At 40.4% G+C, this 21,785-nt stretch overlaps 1 protein-coding gene across 2 annotated transcripts in view; it reads right to left on the bottom strand.

The window, feature by feature from the left end:
- The window catches only part of KCNQ5 (potassium voltage-gated channel subfamily Q member 5), a 532,349-nt gene extending 511,451 nt beyond the window's left edge, over positions 1–20,898 (bottom strand). For both annotated transcript variants that reach the window (XM_033102968.1, XM_033102969.1), the window contains exon 1: positions 19,112–20,898. In XM_033102968.1, the coding sequence (XP_032958859.1) occupies positions 19,112–19,518 (407 nt within the window). In that variant the 5' untranslated portion in view covers positions 19,519–20,898. The remainder of the gene's footprint in view (positions 1–19,111) is intronic.
- Positions 20,899–21,785: the final 887 nt, after the last annotated feature.

Raw genomic sequence — 21,785 nt, 5'->3', positions numbered from 1 at the left:
CACACACACACACACACACATATAATTTGCTTGCAAAGCTGGAGATGTGCCTCACCTCTCATGAAGTAGGGAAAGAATTTTCAGAAGTTACGGTCATCTCATCCTTCTCTTCCGGTCTATTTTTGACTGTCATGGCCCAGGCTCTCTTGGGCATATAAACTGGGTGCTAGGCATCTTTAATATGGCACATTTCAATATAGACGATTGAGCTCATTTGAATTTCTGGATGAAACATTTGCTTTTCCCTAATGAATTTACCAAGTATAATGAAAGAGAGAGACTGAGAGAGAGACTGAGAGAGAGAGAGAGAGAGAGAGAGAGAGAGAGAGAGAGAGAGAGAGAGAGGAAGATGCTTTTGGAATCCTCATATAACACTGATATGTACTCTTCTCCACTCTCACTCTCATTTGCTCAAATTCTAGAGATATTTCTCACAAAATTTTCATATCAGAAAGAAACCACAGTGCTGCAACTGAAGGCATAAATGTTAATTTATTTCTTACTTGATCCATCTACTTATTGGAGACTTTAAAGAGCAAGTCAATATATTGTTTAATCCCCCCAAGAGACCCTTTCTTCAGTATTTGACTTCTTTAGAAGAAAGAAAAATCATAGAAATTAATATATTTTGCTGGCTTTGAGGAATTTGTAAAAGAGAGAAATAGTCTATCTGTCAATACACAGAGTGAAAAGGTACGAAAATTCTTTTTAATAGAATATTCTTCATATAATAGTTAAACGAACAACAGTATTTGAAATGAATGTCATTATTCATCTTTTTAAAAACAGAGAATCTTCACAAGAGGAAGGTTAGGGCAGCTCACAAGACTTAAAATTGAAGTCATTTCTGTAAGGGCAATGGGAAGCCCTGGCCACCAGCACTGCCTGTCACAGTACAGTAAGAGTTTGATCTGAAGGAGGTGACTTAACGTTTTTGCAGTCTCCGTTTTCCCATCTAAAATAAGGACAGTGTTAGAGTAGCTGAACAAAGGTCCTTCCAGCTCTATAACCCTATTACTTAAATGTGCAAAGCAGTAGTCTCTGGTAGTTTTTCAAATTTATACTTTATTCACGTATTCAAAAATTAAGGGATTATAAAATATTTCCTGATTTCTGAGAAAAATCTTGTTCAAGCTCAGTCAGCTTGTATAGACTACAAGAAATTTCTGACCATATAATCTTGGTACTGTATACGATGCTATATATAGTAAAATAAATAATAGGTGAATTCATTTATTCCGTCCTTTATTCATTAAACATATTCCACATGTGCCTATAATTGCAGTGTTTCCTCCTCTGAATGGGCTAAAAGACTATATTTGGTTAGGGAGTATAAAAACTACCATTTGTGTGTGTGTGTGTGTGTGTGTGTGTGTATGTGCACCAGCAGTTATGTAAAGAGCTTTCACACTCGCACATTTCCACCTTTACCAGATGGTTGGTGCGTTAGAGATGTTAGTGATTTGCCCAAGGTCACACATGTTCGGTGTGTGGGACTTCTATGAGCATTTCTCATTCCCTTTACCTTGGCCACACACTTGCCAGCTCTGGGTTATGGCTCCATCTGCTTTTTTCACTTCCCCTGCACACTACTGTTAGATTCCTAGGACCACACAAACTGAGTCCTCTTGCTGGTCATGCCAAACTCCATCGGGGCCTTCTCTGTTGTCAAGAAACCCTGTTATTCACCTCCTGCTGCGGCATTATCACACCCCAAAGCCGCCACCCCACACTTTTATTTACCACCAATCCCTATCTTTCCTCTTCCAGGATCTTGTTTCTCCCAACTACTTTCATCTTTCCCCTTCTAGAGGGACCTTTTTCCCAACCTTTCATATTCGTACAGACCTCCAGCTGCTTGGAGGAATAAAGAAAGGTTTCGTTTGACTCTGTTGCTGCCTAATCTACCATTCTCCCTCTCTCTTCACCCATTTAACTGTCAGTTAGGCAACCTAATCTGTCTCCTCCTTTTCCCCTCCAAGCACTGTTTGGTGCCTTATCTCAAACTCTTTAGAACTGCTTTGCACTTATCAGCGTCTCTCCAAGGGACTGCAAAATTGCTTTCAAACCAGATTTCCCTGCTCTCACAGGAGGCTCTCTGAACACCATTCTCTCTCTCCTGGAGGCCCCATTCCAGTTATACCTCCTGGGACACCCCTCAGCTGGTGGGGTGCCTTTCAAGACACTGATTGCTGTGCCAGCGTACTACCTAGTTGGAGGGTTATTTTGGCCATTTTTCCAGGACATGATTTCTTTTTTCCTGTGATAGTGGATGTCCTCCTAGTACATGGTGCTCTAGGTGCTGTCCACTCTGAGATGGAGTTTTCTTCTAGGGTCTGCCCCCTCCTCCTTTATCCTACCTTTCTATATCATTTACATCTTCATTTCTCTTCTTTATAATACTCTCACCCCACTGCAACCCTTCTTTGGGACTTGGTCCTCCTGTAGACACTGTATTGCCCTAGCCTTTGTGTGCTCTCTTTCACAAACCCTTCTCCTTTTTTCTCCCCAAATGCCAGTGTTCTCTAAACCACTCTCCCTACATTCTTTTCCCAAGACCTTTATTATGTCTTCTTCCATCACTTCCACATTGGTAACTAATGACCCTCTGTCTTTCTCTCCCAAAGCCCAAACAGGTGTCCACACGTGCACCCAGCCTCTTCCTAAAATAGAATTAAGCCACTTCTGCTTGGTCACAATCACATTTGCTTGAAACGTTGAAAACTTTGATTCTTTCATCTCTTTTGCCTACCAGACTAAACAGGGACTAAGAACTCCAGTTCTCCCTTTGAATTCTCTCCTGTCCTCCTTCCTTCACATTCTCAGAGCTAACACTCCAGGCCAGGCCCTTGCCATGCTATGTTGCTGCACCACTCCCACACCATTACTCTGGAGCAATCATGAGCTTTCTATGTGGCTCTTGAATCAAATATTTAAAAAGGAAAAAAAACCAAACAAACCCCAAATCATATAATAGACTTATTGTGAATATATCTTTTAAATGTATTATCATGTGCTTTGGCAATCTATATTAAGATTGCAATGTGGAAAGGGACTTTGGACCAACAACAAACCAAAAAGAAAAAAAAAAATCAGGTAATTGCCTTTAACCTTTTTTGGAGGAAAAAGGATGATCTCTCATTGATGACAATTACAAATTACGGTATCTACCGTTGAATTGGAGGAATATTGTTTTCTCTAGCACAATGTGACAGCTAATTGATTATTCTTGTTTAAGGTTGTCTAGGCTACCTCAATTTAGTGCCATCTATAAACTTATTTTTATTATTCACTTCCTGCCCCGAAGCCTGGAACAAAACTCTATACCCACGAGCTCTGGAAAACAGCTCTCGGCAGCATGACCCAACTAGTTTGGGAACAGTAATTTGTAAAATAACACATCAAATCCAACACTGGAAGCAAAAGCTCTGGATCCATGTAAGGGAATCTTTCCTGCTAAAGACAACTCCCACTTTCAGTGGCACGACTACTATTGCCTTTTACTAAGAGAAGGGAACAATGGGCCACTGCAGTACGGTCAAACCAAACTGATGGTCAGAATGACTGTCTACAAGTCAACATGACTGGCACAAATGTGATGACTGGATACTTTTTTCTTTCCTGTGTGTCTCTTGTCCTACCTTTGGAAGGTCTACAGGGCCATCTCAGTGCACGATTGAGGTAAGACTGTGTTACTAGGTAGCTGGTTCCTTTGGGCTGATTCTAAACAATCTCATTATGGTTATCCCTTGGTGGGTCTGAATTTAAAGGATCTTACCTTGCTCTTTACTTGGGAAGAAAAAAAAAGGAAAAGAAAACAACTTGGATGACAACATGAATGTTCAAGCTTGGTAAAAAGGTTGCCCCTAAACATAGTGACTGTCATTTCTTCTAGTTGTCAAGGACTGCATGAGTAAGAACAGATGCCCCTTGGGTTCAAGATCCTATCTTGAAGGTCATAAATGGGTTCTCCCAAAGTCATTTGTGTTGCCCTTCAACTTCTTTGTCTTTTCCATTTGATGGAGCAAAACAAAACTACTATAGGATTTTGTCATCTGTCATGGAAAATTTAAAACGAATTTAATCTCGTGATGTAATTCCTTAACCATACTGCCTATCTACTTCACACATACATCTGAAGGGTTAGGTGGTAGTCCTAAGGAGATGGATCAAGAACACCTTAGGGATGACAATGAACAAACCTTCTTACACTTACTGACCTGACCTTGACTCTGAAGTGCCATTCTCTAGTTGAAGAAAAGAGTCATTTTTTTCACAATCCTGAAGAAAGTCAGTCAAAATCAAAAGGGAAGGAATATTTCCAAAGTGTTCCAAGAACATGGTATGTGGTGGGCACTCAAATATTGAATAAATGAAAGAAAGAAAGAAAGAAAGAAAGAAAGAAAGAAAGAAAGAAAGAAAGAAAGAAAGAAAGAAAGGAAGGAAGGAAGAAAGAAAGAATAAATGGATGAATGAATGAATGAATGAATTCTAGGCCCCATGGAAGGCTGGGTATAATATTTGTCTTTCATGTACTAGAATAAAGAAGTTAATATTAGAAAATTAGAGTGCATACTGAAAATAAACAGGCATTTCATTTGATTAAAAACATAACTTTCAGTTCACATTATTGTTCATAAGCCATTTTAGAGGGAAAAAAATAACATCCCCAAAGTATTATGAAGAAGCATTAGTTTTTCTATTCCTATTTTTAAAAATACTTTGGAGCAAATTAAACATACTCAGAATGTTTTATTAACTAGAACATTTAGTTTAACTAGTTTAATTACTACTCTTTGGAAATTACTATGATCAGTGGGAACTCCTATGTTTGGTCTTTGTGTGGGAATGCCCTGAGCAGAACGCCCACCTGGACAGGCAGCTGATCACCAAGCTCCAAAGTTTCCCAAGGGGTCAAGAAAACTGGCAATCAACAGTTCTTATACGGTGATCCTAGAGTTTACCTTGTAATCCTTCAATAGGAGCCATAGCTAAATGATGCTGGAGAAGCGCCAACCTTCACTTTTATCCCAAGTCAGTTCAGGGAGATGGTTTTTGGAGCTCAGTAAATAGGAAACTAATGTTCTTCTGGAGTAAAAATTCCTGGAGAGAATAAGCTACATTTTATTTCTGTTCAGCCCTGTACTTCCTATTCAGGGACTTACACATAGCATAAGGTCAGGTTACTAACCAAACATTGAAGAATTACGTCCTAATTTTATAAATTAAAAAGCTGAGAAATTTATTCAATGACTCAATACATGGAGGGAAGAATTTCAATTCTCAACTCCAACCTATCCTAGATTCATTCAGGTGTGAGAGAAAACAGGTTTAGAGAAATGGGAGCCCTAAACTTGGTTTCTATTCTATAAAACGTTGTGGGAATAGCTTCCACCAGGTCTGTGCTTTGAAAAAATTTCCAACTATGAGAAAATACAGGTGGTTTTTAATTTCATATGGACTCCTTTGACAACTTGCATTTTGAGTCCATGCTTTAATCTCCAATTAAACAGGAAAACTACAGTTTTCTGCTGACAAATTATAGATTATTTCTTGGCTCACTAGGGAAACTCATAATAACTATAACAGTCTATGTGATAAATATTTTTAAGTTAACTGCTATTTAACTATGTTACAAACATATTTAGATTTTAATGTGCCTTTTCTATAATAATTCCACCTAGAATGAAAATAATTTCTAATTTGTTTCTCAACTACATATAGTAGTCAACTTCCAAAATAGAAAGTATGATCTTTTAAAAATTACTCACTGTACATCTGAGTATTCCCAGGTTTCAGAAATAATAGATTATAGAAAACCTCAGGGAAATTTTAAGGCTTCACTCCTTTATTTTCTAAGAAATGTGAGCCTAACTGAAACTCCAAGAAAAGTAGGGTTCTCTAACCCTTATATCTTTCTAGAGGCCTCTGTTAATTATTGCAGGGTGATGTGTACATTAGGTAGCCCTGTCTACTTGTGTACTACCCTGTGCACTTTTGGAGCTTGTAAGGAATTACAGGGTCAGTGCATCTCTTGATTAAGAGCAGACAGCTTTAAGAGGAAGAGAAATCAAATTATACAACATGGTAAAAAGCAATGAAGAGAAACACCATTCCAGAAAGACACATGCACAGAGAACAAAAACAAACAAGCAAACAAACAAACAAACAAAACTAGGAGTAATTTAATTGGGGGGAGGGAGAACAATGAAATGAACAGGAGAGAAAGGAAGAAAAGTCCAGGAAAAATGTATCTGTGGGAGGGGGATGAAAGAATCGTGGAGGATAAATGGAATGTATTCATATTAGTGTAAAGAAAACAAGAGTATTTTATTTATTAGTTTAAAGAAAGAAAATCCTATAAAATCAGTTTGGAGCAAATGGTTCTATATTCAGCCATTATGAAGTTTAAATGAAGCAATGGCTGTTACTTTTTAAGGAATCATCGGCATTCTGCAATGAAAGCATAAATTAGGAATTTAATGTTCCTAGAAAATGGTATTAAGAAGTTGTTATAACAATTTGGGTCCTCAACACAAGTTGCTCCACAATTTAAACTAGCAGAACTTAAGGAAATTCCTTTAAAAAAAAAAAAGTTATAACATTCAAATAGTGCCCCTGGTAGCAATAAGCTAGGTGAATTTTGATTAAAAATAAAGAATGAAAATCTGGGTTTGATTCCACAGAAAATACAAAAGAAGAGGGTACTTTAGTTTCTTTAGACACAATTTTTTTGTGTGTGAAAAGCTGGATAAATAATCCAATTAGAAGACAATGCAAGAATGTAATTAAGGGCTAAAATATATTGTCCAAATAATAAAAGCTATGGGAGGTAAATAAGGGTAAGGAAATAAGCCAGAACTACCAGGAAAAACTTTATGGAAAAATTAGATCTTGAGCTGGTTAGAATTTGAAGACAGAGAAACAAGCATTCCTAATACTACCAGGTTATATATAACTAACTCTCTGATACAATGTTATAAGGGATTTTAACTGTCAGTCAGTTTTGTCAACAGATATTTATTGTGCATATACAGCAGGTCCTCAAATAACACCATTTTGCTCAATATCAACTCCCAGGCAGGGCGACTGTCTGTTTGAAGTTTACACGTCCTCCCCATGTCTACATGGGTTTTCTACCACATCACAAAATGTGCACGGGAGGTGAACTGGTGTGTCTAAATTGTCCCAGTCTAAGAGAGTGTGAGTGGTCCTACAATGGAAGGGCATCCTGCCCAGGGTGGTTCCCACCTTGCACCCTGAGCTGCCAGGATGGGGTTTGTGCACCTGTAACCCACACATGGAATAAGTGCATTGGAAAATAATTATCTTCTTTTTATTAAATTTTTTTAACATATGTATAAGAAATTTATTTCAATTTATTTTATTTCACTGTTTAATATTAGAAGTGTTTGGGGTGTTTATTTAAAAGTTTGGTGATGTTTTTGTGACCAGAAATATGCCAACTTAACTCTTGTTTACATCAATTAGACTATGGTAAAATTTTAGTTTCTTTATACAATTGCTTTGCTTAAAGATGCAGTTTCCAAGAGCCTATCATCAAGGTTAAGTGAGGACTTACTATACTACATTGCTAAGAGTTATGCTAGACCCAAAAGTAGTTTTGGTAATTATGAGAGGAGGGGCCCTGGGCCCACAGGTACCATCCACAATCAAACAATAGGGGCAAAGAACAGGGGCTGTCAGCCAATTTGCCTTAGTTCAAAGCCCTATTCTGCCATTAACTCAGTGGTTGACATTGTACAGGTTATTGAACTTCTTCATACCTCAATATTCTGGTCTGTTAAAAGGAGATGATGATACTCATAATATCTCTTAGGGCTATTCTGAGGATTAAAAGAGTTAATGTGTGTAAAGAATTTAGAAAAATGTTCAACACATAATTGATAATTAAAATAACTGTTGTTTGTGATAAATAATCTTCCCTACTCTCTACATTTCATAGTTGACTCTTTTTTGAAACTCTCTGGATATCCTCTCTGGGATTCCATGAACACCTGACAATCTTTTTTTAAAATATTTTTTGTTTTACTTTTCAATTGTAAAATTGACGTACAATATTATAGTAGTATCAGGTATACAACACAGTCATTAGACATTTACATAGCTTACGAAGTGATCACCCCGATAAATCTAATACCCATCTGACACCACACATAGTTATTACAATACTACTGACTGTGTTACCCATGCTATACTCTACATCCACATGACTATTTTGTGATTATCAATTTATAAGTGATTACCTCTTAATCACTTCTCTCCCAACACTCAGTCCCCCAACCCCCTAATCCAGCAACTATCAAAATGCTCTCTATATCTATGAGCTTGTTTCTGTTTTGTTTGTTCATTTATTCTGTTCTCTAGATTCCACATATAAGTGAAATCATATATTTGTTCTTTCTTTGTCTGACGTATTCCACTCAGCACATTACCCTCTAGCTCCAGCCATGTTGTTATCGATGACAAGATATCATTCTTTTTTATGGCTGAGAAATAGCCCATTGTATATATGTACCACCTCTTCTTTATCCATTCATCCACTGATGGATACCCCTGGCTGCCTCCATATCTTGGCTATTGTAAATAATGCTGCAAATGAACATATGGATACACATGTCCCTTCAATGTAGTATTTTGGATCTCTTCAAATAAATACCCAGAAGTGCGATTACTGGATCCTTCTTTATCTCTTGTTATAGCCTTGTTTTAAAGTCTGTTTTGTATGGTTTAAGTATTGCTACCTCAGTTGTTTTGTTTTGTTTTGTTTCTATTTCCATGAAATATCTTTTTCCATCTTTTCACTTTCACTCTGTGTGTGACTTTTGATCTAAAGTGAGTCTCCTGTATACAGCATATGTATGGGTCTTGTTTTCTTATCCATGCAGCCATCCTATGTCTTTTGATCGAAGCATTTAATCCATTTACATTCAAATTAATTGTTGATAGATATGTAGTTATTGCCATTTTATTATTCACATTTTTTATTTCCTTTTCATCTTAAAGAAGTCCCTCTAATATTCCTTGTAATACTGTTTTTGTGGGGACAAACTTCTTTAGCATTTTCTTATCTGGGAAGCTCTTTATCTGTCCTTGGATTCTAAACGATACCTTTACTGGGTAACCTTGGTTGTAGATCCTGGTTTTTCATCACTTTGAATATTTAATGCCTGTCCCTTTGGTCTGCAAAGTTTTTGTTGAGAAATCAGCTGACAGTCTTACAGGAGCTCCCTTAAAGGTAACTAACTGCTTTTCACTTGCTGCTTTTAAGATTCTCTCTTTGTCTTTAGACTTTCACGTTTTAATTGTGATGTGCCTTGGTGTGGACCTGTTTGGGTTCATCTTGTTTGGAACTCTCTGCACTTCCTGGACTTGTATGACTATTTCCTTCGCCAAGTTAGGTAAGTTTTCCATCATTATTACTTCAAATAGAATTTCAATTCCTTCCTCTCTTCTCTTTCTGGTACCCCCATGAAGCAAAGTTTAGTCCACTTGATGTTGTCCCAGAAGTCTCTTAAACTGTCCTCATTTGTTCAGATTCTTTTTTTCTTTTTTGCTGTTCTGATTGGGTGCCTTCAGATACTTTATCTTCCAAATTGAGGATTCGATCCTCTGCTCATTTAATCGACTGTTAATTCCCTCTAATGTGTCCTTCCTTTCAGTTATTGTAGTCTTCATTTTTGACTAGTTCTTTTTTATGTTTTCTATCTTCATTTTTATGTTCCCTATATCTTTGTTCTCCCTGAGATCAGTTCTCCCTGAGATCAGTGAGCATCCCTATAACCAGTGTTGGGAACTCTGCACCTGGTAGGTTGCTTGTCTCCATTTTGTTTAGTTTGTTTTCTGGAGCTTTGTTCTGTTCATTTAGGACATGTTTCTTTGTCTTCCCATTGTGGCTGCTTCCCTGTGTTTGTTTCTATGTATTAAGTAGAGCTGTTATATCTCCTGCTGTTAGTAGAGTGTCCTTATATAGTAGGTGTCCTGTGGGGCCCAGTGGTGCAGTCTCCCTGGACACTAGAGCCAGGTGCTCCAGGTGTGTTGCTTGTGTAGGTTGTGTGTGCCCTCCTGTTGTAGTTGAGCCTTGGTTGCTGTCCACCTAACCATATTTTTGTCTGACAATTCCTTGGTATCTATTCCATTTCGACGATTCCTTGGTATCTATTCCATTTCATTCCCCTTTTCCTCTGTTTACCCTAACATGTTAGTATTCCCCAGGTTTCCGTCCTTGAGCTATTGCTCTCTCTCTCTTTACATGCTCTCGTGTCTGTACTTTTATATGTTTTAAATCTTCATTCACAGCTGCTGGACATATATAGTTGTAAGTTTCACTGTCACAGAAAGCTCAGCAGCTCCAAAGCTAAACTAATTTTATCATTTCCAACATTTCCTCAACCTGTTGCTTCACCAACATATTCTTGATCTCAGTTAATGATCCCATTATCTAGCCAACCACCCAAACCAGAAATCGAGAAATAACAAATCTCTCTCTCTTACTCATATTCCACATTCACTCATTCATTAATATATTTCAATTCTATCAGCATATTTTTTTTCTTTTTCTTTACTACCATTGCCCCAGACTAAGTCCTAATTATATCTTGCCTAAGTTGGAACAACAGTCTCAAAATGGATCTCCTACCTCCAGGTGGTCTCTTTTAAGCCATCATTCATAGCATATCTGACAGAGTGATCAATCTAAAATAGAAATTTAATGACATTATTACCTCCCTAAATGTCACTTACCTCAAAGACTGCCTGTCACCCACAGGATAAAATCCTGAACCTTTAACATAGCAATACAGCCCTCCACCACATTACCTCCATTTTCTATTTTTAAGAACAGCCACCATGCTAAGTGTAATTATATATATATATATATATATATATATATATATATATATATATATACATATATATTGCATATGTAAAATATTATAATACCTTGATGTAACATTATTATTCCTATTTTACAGATTAAGTAGATGGTATTTGAAGCAACTTGCTCATAATCATCAAATCAGTAAAGGTAAAGTTGATAATTAGATCCAAATCTAATCATGTTCCCCAGTGGAATTTCCTTGAAGTAAAGGTCGACATTATTCCCTCTTTTGAATCACCAGCATTTAGCACATTGACTGGTACACATTTGGCTGTTAATTAAATATTAAACTGGACTGTCTGTTTTTAAAAAGAGAAATTATAACATGATCATTACAAAAAGTCATCCTGCCACTGAATGAAGAAGAAACAGAGATTCTAGAATTACCTCAAAGGTACTATAAATGGAAATAATGAACACTATGACTAAGTTTACAAAAAGTGTATCTCTTTATATATACTTAAATTTAAGTATCTTTCAAATTATGATACAGTTTCCTTATTATTAACAGTAACTTTAAGATTAGTTTTATTTTTAAGTTGCTTTTTATTCTAATGTCTGATTTACCTTTAGATGAGCAAAAATAAGGTATTTGTAAATATTTGCACTAACAAGCTGTCTGCTAAAGGATACAGTGTATGTATGTATATATTGTATGTGCATTTGTGAGTATATGTATAATACATATCTATACACACACATATTTAAGTTCAGAAATAAATGACTTCAATACATTTAGTTTTCAATAGATGACTTCAATACATTGAGTTCATTCTTTAAACAAACTGATAGAAAGGATTAAAAGATCATCCGAAACTCTAAGACCCCTCAAAGAATTTCAATAATTATGAAAAAATGCAGTGGTGTGGCCAATCTCTCAAGTTGCAACAAAATAAAACTTCAGATAGAAGGCTTGTAAATGGTTGAAGAAAAATCAAATGGAAACATCTACAAATCATAAACATAACTATGAGCTATGGCTGTTCAAAAATTGGACTTTAAATAGTTTCACACCACTGGGCTAGGATAAAATATGTTCTGCTGGCATTTTCATCTGCCAAAATAGCCATTTCAATTAAAAATTAAAACTGGCACCACCTTTTTGCAAGCAATGATCAAAAGGCTGCTTGCTTGCTATCATCCTTGTTTATAGTGTTTCTTACATCAAGACTTCATTCCATTTTTAAATATTCTCATGTTTCATTTCTTTTAGACCATAATATTCCCAAATGCTAATATTTTAACACTTTCAACATTTTTAATTGTAATATTATCCTCAAATACTATAACATTATTTAAATTTCTAAAAACAGATTGATTTGAAGGGTATATGGAGCACTTTATGTTACTATATTAGCAAGGTATAAAGCCGTATAACTTGTATAAGGGGTCTCTGTCTTAAAGGAAATCAGTGATTTTTAAGAAATACAAGAGGAAAATAAAATGCAAAAATTCATTTCTATAGACATAGACTTAATTCAGTATAGAATATATATATACTTTATTATATTAATAATATATTTATATAATATATTACATAAATATATTATATATATTTATATATATAATATATATATAATATATATATATATATTTATATTTATATAAATTTATTATATATATAATAAAGTCACTCATCAGGTCTGAGTCTTGACACAGGGAATCGCCCAGAAAGCAAAATTCCATCTCCCATTAGGAAACCTATAATATATTTTGGAGTTTTGGAGTACCAGTAAGTGAATCAATCTGTATGCCTGGGGCATCTTCTGTGGCAGACACTGTTCTGGGTGCTGGTGATATAGCACAGAAGAAGATGGAGAGAGCTCTTGACTTGAAGGAATTGGGTGGAGGTAGTCAATAAAGAGATTCTTCCTCCAAGCAGAGGGGTGATGTGTTCCAGTTAACTTTTTAGAAAGATCACTTTGGCAACATGTGGCACATAGACCTCACCAGGAATTAAGAGTAAATTTGAAGTGGTCAATTAGGAGATGGCCCTGAAGCTCAGAGATAAGGCAGGGAAATGATAAAAAAAATCAGCTCACTTCTTATTACAAATACTTCTTTTCTTTACGACAGCATTTTAGGTAGTCCACAGTATCCTCCATCACCTTGGCTGGATCACAGACACTATTGTGCCCATTTCACAGATAAAGATTTAGAGACCCAAAAGGGTGAAATGACTTATTCCAAGTCACAAAGCTAATGAGTGGGAAAGTTGAGAGCAAAGCAATTGGTCTACTTCCAGCCCTATACCGTTCTTCTCTTAAATGAATCATCAGTATATTCCAAGAAAACCAAAAAGATTTGGTAGTTCCTTCAGCTTTGGTTCACTGTGAAACTCCTCTCTGGAAGAATTCCAAGGAAAATTATTTACTTACTAATTACATAAACATTTATTGAGTATCTACTAGATACAAGGCACCTTGCTACCATGTTTCCTGGAAAATAAGACCTAGTTGGACAATCAGCTCTAATGAGTCTTTTGAAGCAAAAATTAATATAAGACCTGGTCTTATTTTACTATAAGACCGGGTCTATAACATAACATAACATAACATAACATAACATAACATAACATAACATAACATAACACCGGGTCTTATATTAATTTTTGCTCCAAAAGGTGCATTAGAGCTGATTGTCCGTCTAGGTCTTATTTTGGGGGAAACACGGTAGGTGCTTGGGATTCAGAGATAAGTAGAATTTGTGTGTGGGGAGCTCACCTTCTGGTGGTGAGTACACAATGACAACCCAGTTGAACAAGCACCATTATAATGGTATTCCTAGAGTGCCATGGAACCTGAGACAAGGGGTTCTGGCGTGGGGAGAGACGCCCAAGAAGAAGTGATCCTTGAATTGTGTTTTGAAGAAACAGTAGGAGCTGGACAGCCAGCGTGGAAGAAGTGGGAAGAGTCCAAGAGAACAGCATGAGCAAAGGCATGGCATGAGACACAGGATGTAAGGCTGGCGCTCGGGGTATAAATTATCGATGAGGCAAGAAAGATGGGCAGAGGCCTAGTTATGAGAGGTCTTGTGAGCTGTTCCAAGGAATTTGGAGTTTAACTCACACTACTGTCTCCACTTTCTGAACTCTTAACATCCTCAATTCACTTACATCACATTTGTGACCCTCAACATTCCCCTGCAGTTGCTGTAGCAAAGGCACTCAGTGACCTCCTTCGTGACCAATCCAATGAAATCTTACATGCTTTCTCTAGTCCTTTCTACAGCACTGGAAACTGAAGACTACAAACTTCTTTCTTTGCTTTTATGAAAATAAGGTCTCCTGGCTTTTTCCTTGGCCTTTTGGTTGCTCTGTCAGGCTTTTTTTGTGGACACCTAATCTTCCATTCACTTTTTGATGTCGGTATTCCCCAGACTCTATCCTCTCCCCTGCCCTCACCTTACTCTGCATCTCTGGGCTATCTCACATTCTATTCATTGCTTTAACTACCACAACATTGCTAGAGGCTTCCAAATATAAATATCTAATCTAGATATTTAGATTAAGTTCTAGATTTATAAAAGCATTTATTCATTCAAAAATATTTTATTGAGTGCTCTCTACGTGCCAGAAATGGTTCTGGTTGAAAGAGACCAAGTGTACTTGGTTCCACAATTGAGTTTTTATCACTTACAATCTCCAACTAAATGTCTTACAAATCTGAAACTCAACAAGTCTAAATCTGAACTCATTATATTGCCCTGAAAGTGAGCTCCTCATCCTTTGTTCCATATAATAGTGGTTTGGGGTACTTCCCTTTCCCATATCATCCAAGTCAGAATCATCCTTCTCACACTACACATCAGACTGGTGAAAACAATCTGCTAGTGCTATCTACATAACATTTCTCTAACTAAACTCCTCCTTCTCGTCTCCCCAGTTACCGCCTAAGTTCCTTAGGTAATCATCTCTCACCTTTCTAGAACAGTTCATGACATATAGTAGGTAGTCAACAGACATTTGTAGAATGAATTTATGGATAAAAGAATATAAGAATGAATGGAAAACTTAGACAAGTGCTATTATCTTTTTATAGGCCATACTGACTCCACTTTGCACTCTCCAACTTATTTCCTGAACCAATCCAAGATCTTTCCAAAATTATATCATTCCTTTAACTATCACTATTCAATGACCACTACTGCCTACCAGGTAAAGATCAGATTTCATGGCTAGCATCTGAGACCATCCAAGTTCAGATATGTGTGCCTTTTGTGCTACCTTCTTTTCTTGTGGCTATCCGCATCCTGCAAATACCTAACAGTACCTATAATTACTGTATTGATTCACAATTCCACATTTTTTCCCAAGCTCTTTTCTCTACCAGGATTACTCATTTCCTCTTGCTTTTCCCATCTGAAAATTAACTACTCATTTGTGAAAACGCAGCTCAAACCTCAGTTCCTCTTTGAAGCCTGTGCTGAACCCTTCTGCCTTCATCTCTACTTCCCTCTCTTTTTCACATGCAACTTTGTACTTGTCTCTATAATAGTACCAATAACATTGGTTTATACTTGTTCACAAGCTTGTAGTCATTCCATTGTGGAATCTTTTCCCTCGTTGCTAATGGAGGCTTTTGCCTTATTAATTGGGGATTAGCACATAATGGACACTCAAATGTTTGCAGGTGGATGAATGAATGAATGAATGAATGGTGAAGTCTCATGGAAAGACTTAATCAAGGGGATGATACGATAATATTTGCATTTTAGGGAGATCACTATGGTGTCAAAACAGAGAGCCAGAAAGCTGAGAACAGAAGCTAGCTGATTAAGTAGGAGAATATTACACATAATCCAATGGAGAGACATTGAGAAACAGATTGTGGCTGTCGCAAAGGAGAAAAGGGAATAGGTTTGAAAACAATATTTATAAGTGAATAGACAGAATTTAATGATCATTTGAATGGCCAGCAGGAGCAAGTATGAGAAAAATGAAGGCGTCAAGGATGACTTCCAGGTTCCTAGCTTGGGTGACTGCACTAGTTCTTCCAGTTTAAAATAGTTAGAAATTCTGATCCATGGCGTTATACCAGACAAAGATACACTGTACAAAATGATGAGTTAGATGTATCGGCCATGATGTTTCCCAGGCTATTTCTCAGAACCACATTTGCTGCATCAATGCAAATTTATATATGGAGCCCCATAACGTGTTCCCCTACTTCAACTATTATTCTTCTACACTTTTCCGAAAAAGAGGAGGAATTAAAAACAGACAAACAACATTCAAAGAAATATGTCCTCATATTTGAATAGCTTGTCTACTGAACTGAAGAACAGCTGAAGTCAGGAAACAGGAAACATAGCCGTCTAGTAAATATTAAAGAACAGGAAGGGAATGAACTCTCCTAATCACCACTAATTTAAAAAGATGGGAAGAAAGTATTTGAAGTAGGTCATCTCTTGTTCTTGTCAGCCATCTCATCAGTTGGCTAGGATATATACATTTGACATATTTTATACCATTAAAATATCATTATAATAGTGATTTTTGCGTCTATAACAAATATTTTTCTTTATCTGAAACATAACTTTAAACATGCTTTTCTTGCTTCCTGGCAGTGAAAACATGGGTCTACGAAGTAAATCCATCCCCGAAGTACCTCATTAATCATGGTGCACTTGTTCTTGGCAAGAAGCTTAATGTGCTACAAAGACTGTTATTAAAGTATGATTTGGAGATTCCCAGGCTGGCAGGGTATTAGTTAGTTATACCCCTCTAGAAATTGTTTTCTTCTAATTTCCTTTAGCACTAATAGTCTTGTTAGACTCACAGCTCAAAGTAACTTTCCTTTATTAATGTGGTGTGTAAAGTCCAGCTATTTAAAACCTTGTTTAAAATCATAAACAGCAACTGCCAAAGTGGCCTGTCCCCTAGGGTCGGCTGTAGTTGCACAATCTTCCCAGAAATTGATACTATTTAATCCCTCTTTGTGCTAATGTGGACCTAGTACCCCTATCTAATTACTCAAACATTACAATTTCAGACTCTAAAAATGTATAACACAAAACTTCACATTAGCACATTGTACTGACAAATACATAATTTATTTCATATCTACCACTAAAGAAATTATAGACTGATTATTAAGCCTGGTGAATAGAGAATTATTCAAACGTGAACCTCTTGAAGAAATCATGTGTCAAAATTTAGAAGTTCTGTAAGGCTATAAAAACCTGTTAAACACAAATATATTGAAAAAAATGTTGCATTCCAACCCCTCATTCAGATTCAAGGGCAACACATAAGACATATAAAGTAAGACCATCAACCAACTTTGTTTTTAATCTTCTCTGAATAGGCAATGCATAATTTACCAAAAATTAAAGGCCATAAATGGCATCCTATTGTACATTCAAAGCTATAAGTATTTTAATCATACTCTTGTAAAAATATGTCATTATCCATACAGTATATATTTTGCTGCCAAATTGAGCACAGATCATTATCGCCAAATGTTTTAGTACATCTCGATAGGTCAAAATAATTTATCAGGCTCATTAGGTAGTAGGATTAATTATGTATCAACTCAGAGTGGATTAACATGAAAAGTATCAGTAATGTTTCTCTAAGTCTATCATTTGTTACAGTAACCACATCTAAATCAATGTGAATCTTACATAAGTGAATAATAAAAGTTATACCTTTTGATGCAATAATAATGCAACACAACGTTCTCCTTGTGTCCATTGTAAGATGGAAAGTTGGCTGGAATATTCCAGCTAATGTTACATGTTCACATCAATCTGGGACTGTAAAATTTTCCAGACACCAGAGCCCCACAGATTTTAGACTCCACCAATTTCCTGACTCCTACGTGGTCAAATTCCAGGTTCACCTATTTACAAAACCAGCCCCTTCTTCCATGTTATTTCAAAAAATGTTTCTGGTGTTGCCAATCTTCTATCCCAGGTGAGAGCTATGTTTGCATGGCATGCCTCATTTCTGAAAGAAATCTAGTTCATGTGGTCAAAACCGATTTACTAGGAAATAAGGAAAAGTATCAGTGATTGTAACTTTCTCTACCGGTCTCCTAAGGCTGGTGTCTTTATATTTCATTTTAACATTTAAAAAGCAGAAAAAATAACTAAAAAGAGAAGAAGAAATAAAAAAGACTTAAAGAGGGTGCAGTGGCATAAAAATTGCCTTAAAATGTCCAGATAAACCTAACTCTACCAGGAGACCGAATGAATGGACGTTGTGGGAAAAACAGTAGTAAACTTGAAATCCACTGAAAGGTTTTAAATGCCTAAGGGGAAAATAAACATTTGCTTCCAATCATTTTCTCATTAAGCATTCTGTGCTAGACGGGGAAGGCTTACTTAACACACACACACACACTTTAACTCAGCGCCACAAATGCCTACTTAACCCTCTGCCTTGATCCCTGTCCTGGGCGGCCCGTTTGCGCTTCTGCTATGGCACTTATGCCCGGGCTCCTGCGACCCAGACTCCCTATTGGCCTCTGCCACTACGCGGGAGCATCACCTCGCTCGGCCCTGCTGGCCTCTTCTAGACCCTGGCCACTTCTGTGGCAAGAAGGGCTACATGCAGTGACAGATTTTCCGTTGGTGGTGGCTGGGTTGGTGGCGAGGCGTGTTTCCGGGCGCACTTAAAATCGAGCTGCTCTCCTCACCAAGAAGCAGCTTCCCCAGCTCTGCCCCCACGACAGAGGACCCAACCCTCTGTTTCTCCACTCTCCACCCTGACCTACCCTGCCATCACCTCCGAACCTCTCCAGTAAACTCGAACGAGCCTCACACCGGCGCACGTCCTCCCTTTGCCATTTCCCAGCTCCCCGGCGCCGGGCTGGGTTGAAGTTTACGTATCTCGGGACCTAATCGCTCCCAATTATCAGCGCAGCTTCCTTCGGTCCCATGTCTGCCTGGCTCCCGCCTTTGGTGTCTAAAGCTACCGGACAGCGCATTAAGTGTGCTCGGGGAGAAGGTTCAGCCTGTAGAGGTGGGAGATATGGGGTTGAAGGAGGTGGAAGGTTCTATGAGGAGGACCATAAACACGTGCAAAGAAATAAAAGCCACCACGTGTGCGTGCGAGTGTGTGTGTGTGTGTGTGTGTGTGTGCACACGCGTGCGCGCCGAGCCAGGGCGTGGGCACGGGGCGCGTCCCAGGGGGCCAGGCACACTGGCCCCCGAAGCGGGCGTGGCTGGGGGCGCGCGAGGGGCGCGCGGGGCGCGGGTACTCACACGAACGCGTGGTAGATGAACGCCCAGCCGCGGGGTCTTTCCAACACGTTGTACAGGTAGTTCTGCACCCTGCGGTACTTGACGTTGCGCCGGCAGCTCTGGCTACTGGTGTAGGAGAGCGGTTTCCCCAGCAGGCTCATCCGGGCCCCCTGCTTGCCCCGGCGGCTCTCCCTCAGGCCGCCGCCGCCGCCGCCGCCGCCGCCGCCGCCGAGCGCGGCCGCGCGGGTGCCTAACAGCAGCAGGCCGTCGCCCCTGGCGGCCGCCGAGTTCAGCAGCACCCTGCCCCGGCCCGACTCCACATCCTTCATGCCGCTGCCCAGGCGCCCCCCGCCCGCCGCCGCCGCCGCGCCGCTCTTCACCCAGAGCCCAGCGGCGCCGCCCTCCTCTCCCGCGTGGTGGCGGGGCATGGCATCACCACGGGCACCGCGAGGGGGGCGCCAGTGCCGGCGGCGGGGGCAGCGGCCTCATGCGCGCTGGCGGGTTTCGAGGAGGAAGCCGCGGCGGAGCGGGCGCCGCCGGCCCGCGACCTCTGAGTCGGGGGTGGGAAAGCCAGCGGCTTAGCAAACCATCGGGGCTCCGCGCTGGGGCGGAGGGGGGCGTGCGGAGGAGGCAGAGGAGCCCCAATTTCTAGCAGCCGTTAGCTTTGAATTCGAAAGCAGGACCTGGTTGAGGCGTCACTTTGAGAAGGTTTTTCTTGCTTCCTCCGATTCCCGCGGCTACCACTCCCTCCATCCGAAGTGCCCCCGGGGTTGAAACGGGGAGAGCTGGGCGCTCCGAGGCGCGCTCCCACGCGCGCACACCCAGCCCCAGGCTCCCCCTTTCTTCTCGTCCTCCACTCTCCGCGCTCAGTTGCGTCTGCCACCTCCCCGGGAGGGGACAGGTCTCGGAAGCCCCTCTCAGGCGCGAGTTCGGTTTGGTTCTTTCTGGGGCTTTGGGGCTGTCCCGATGGTTAGTCGGCCTCGTGCCCTGAGTGAAAACTGGAGATGCAGGTCGCTGCTCTCTCCCGCCGCTAGGCTGCCGGGCCAGGTCCTGCCATCCTTCTGCAAGGGGTGTGTGAGCGGGAACGGCCCTGCCCTGCCCGTCAGGTACCGATCAGTCCCCGAGCCGGCGCGCGGGGCGACGCGTCGGGTAGTGGCTCTCGGTCCCCACGCAGCTGTGGAGTCCTTGGCAGTTCAGTGTGCAGATCCACAGAACACCCCTGCCGAGACCGCGAGGCGGGGACCCGGCATTTCCCCGCGGCTTACTCCAGCTTGCGGGCTGTGACTTTCCATCCCAGCATCAGACGGCAAGCCTTCGAGTAACTGGCCATCCTTCCCAGTCCGGGGGGTGGAGTATGGGGAGGGCGTAAAAACTCCAAAGTGGCTCCTTCGCTGTTAACGACTTGCCTGGGGGCTCTGCCTGACAGCGGCTCAAAGCATGGGAAAACGAACTCTGTTGCCTCCGTCAAGAAATTTCCATTTAAGTCCGAGAAAGTCATAAAACTGCGAAAGTCTGGACAGTGACGGTGCTCTTCCCAGTGCCTGGGAGAAAAATCCTGGAGGGTGGAGAGCCCAGGACAATGGCTTCTCAGAGTCGCCACCCTACTGCTGTATTCTATAACTTACACGGTGAGACACATGTCGCCAGTTAAGACTGGCTGGATCCCCCACCACCTCTGACACTCTGGAGGCCCAAAGCCCCCGCCCTTGGTGAGGAGGGAGGCCACAGTGCCACAGGCTGCGGCCTCTGGCCTTCAGCAACCCTGTGTTATAAAGCATAAGAGTTAAACATCACAGTCAGCGTGGGGAAACTGAAAGGAAGCCAGGCTTGGGAAGTTCTTCCAACAGAGCAGACTTCTCCCCCCTCACCTTCCCCCTGAACTCCCTCCGCCCCAAAAGTATGAAAGAAAATGATCACTAAGTTAAACTGAAAGAAGAACTAAACTCCCACTATAAAACCATAGCGCATCGTTGTAAGGTCGTGATTCCGTGTGCCTTATTCCTTCCCGAAGGCTAAAACCGAGGCAATGCTAAAGCAAAAGGCTTATTTCAGATATCTCCGCCCCTCGGAGATAGATACTCTACCAACTCCCTCCTGTACACACACCCACGCCCGCGGCAGCTCCTTTCTGCCTCTGGCAGTAGTTCCATTTAAATGCTTCACTTTAACTTTTTTTATAATTATTATTATTTTCGTGAAGCCCTCTTGCCGGCTCCTGGCCACTGGCAGGACCCTGCTTGCCCCCCCTCCTTTTCCCCAAGCTTCTCGGCGGGCACTAGCTCAGAGCCGCTCGGTGCAGCTGGTAGCGGTGCCACGTGATTGACTGTGCACCAAGCACCAATACCCAGCGTCGCTCTCGTTTTCCTCTAATACACTTCACACCCACGCGCTGTGGAGGTGCAAGAGAGATTGTTCCGTGCCCTGCTATTCGAGGCAGATGCAGAGAGCGCCCTGGAGTAAGCTCTCCAATCCTCCGGCTGCGCGAGGGCCGGGTCTGAGGGCTGGGGGTGGGAGGGGGGTTGCTGTTGCTATATTTAGACTCCCCGCGGAGTTTCTGTACAGGGACTTTCAGGGAGAAAGATCTAGAGACTTAAAATGACTCGCGTGCACGCTTAAAACTTGAAATTCTTGGCTTTTCTGCAGGCAGGAAAATGAAAACCATTTCCTCTTAACCAAGAAGTTTTCCTTCTCGGAA

Source organism: Rhinolophus ferrumequinum, chromosome 3 (genome assembly GCF_004115265.2).
Source record: "Rhinolophus ferrumequinum isolate MPI-CBG mRhiFer1 chromosome 3, mRhiFer1_v1.p, whole genome shotgun sequence".
In the NCBI taxonomy this organism is placed as follows: Eukaryota; Metazoa; Chordata; class Mammalia; order Chiroptera; family Rhinolophidae; genus Rhinolophus; species Rhinolophus ferrumequinum.
The sequence above is the reverse complement of the archived record's forward strand: the minus strand, read 5'-3'. Positions and strand labels throughout refer to the sequence as shown.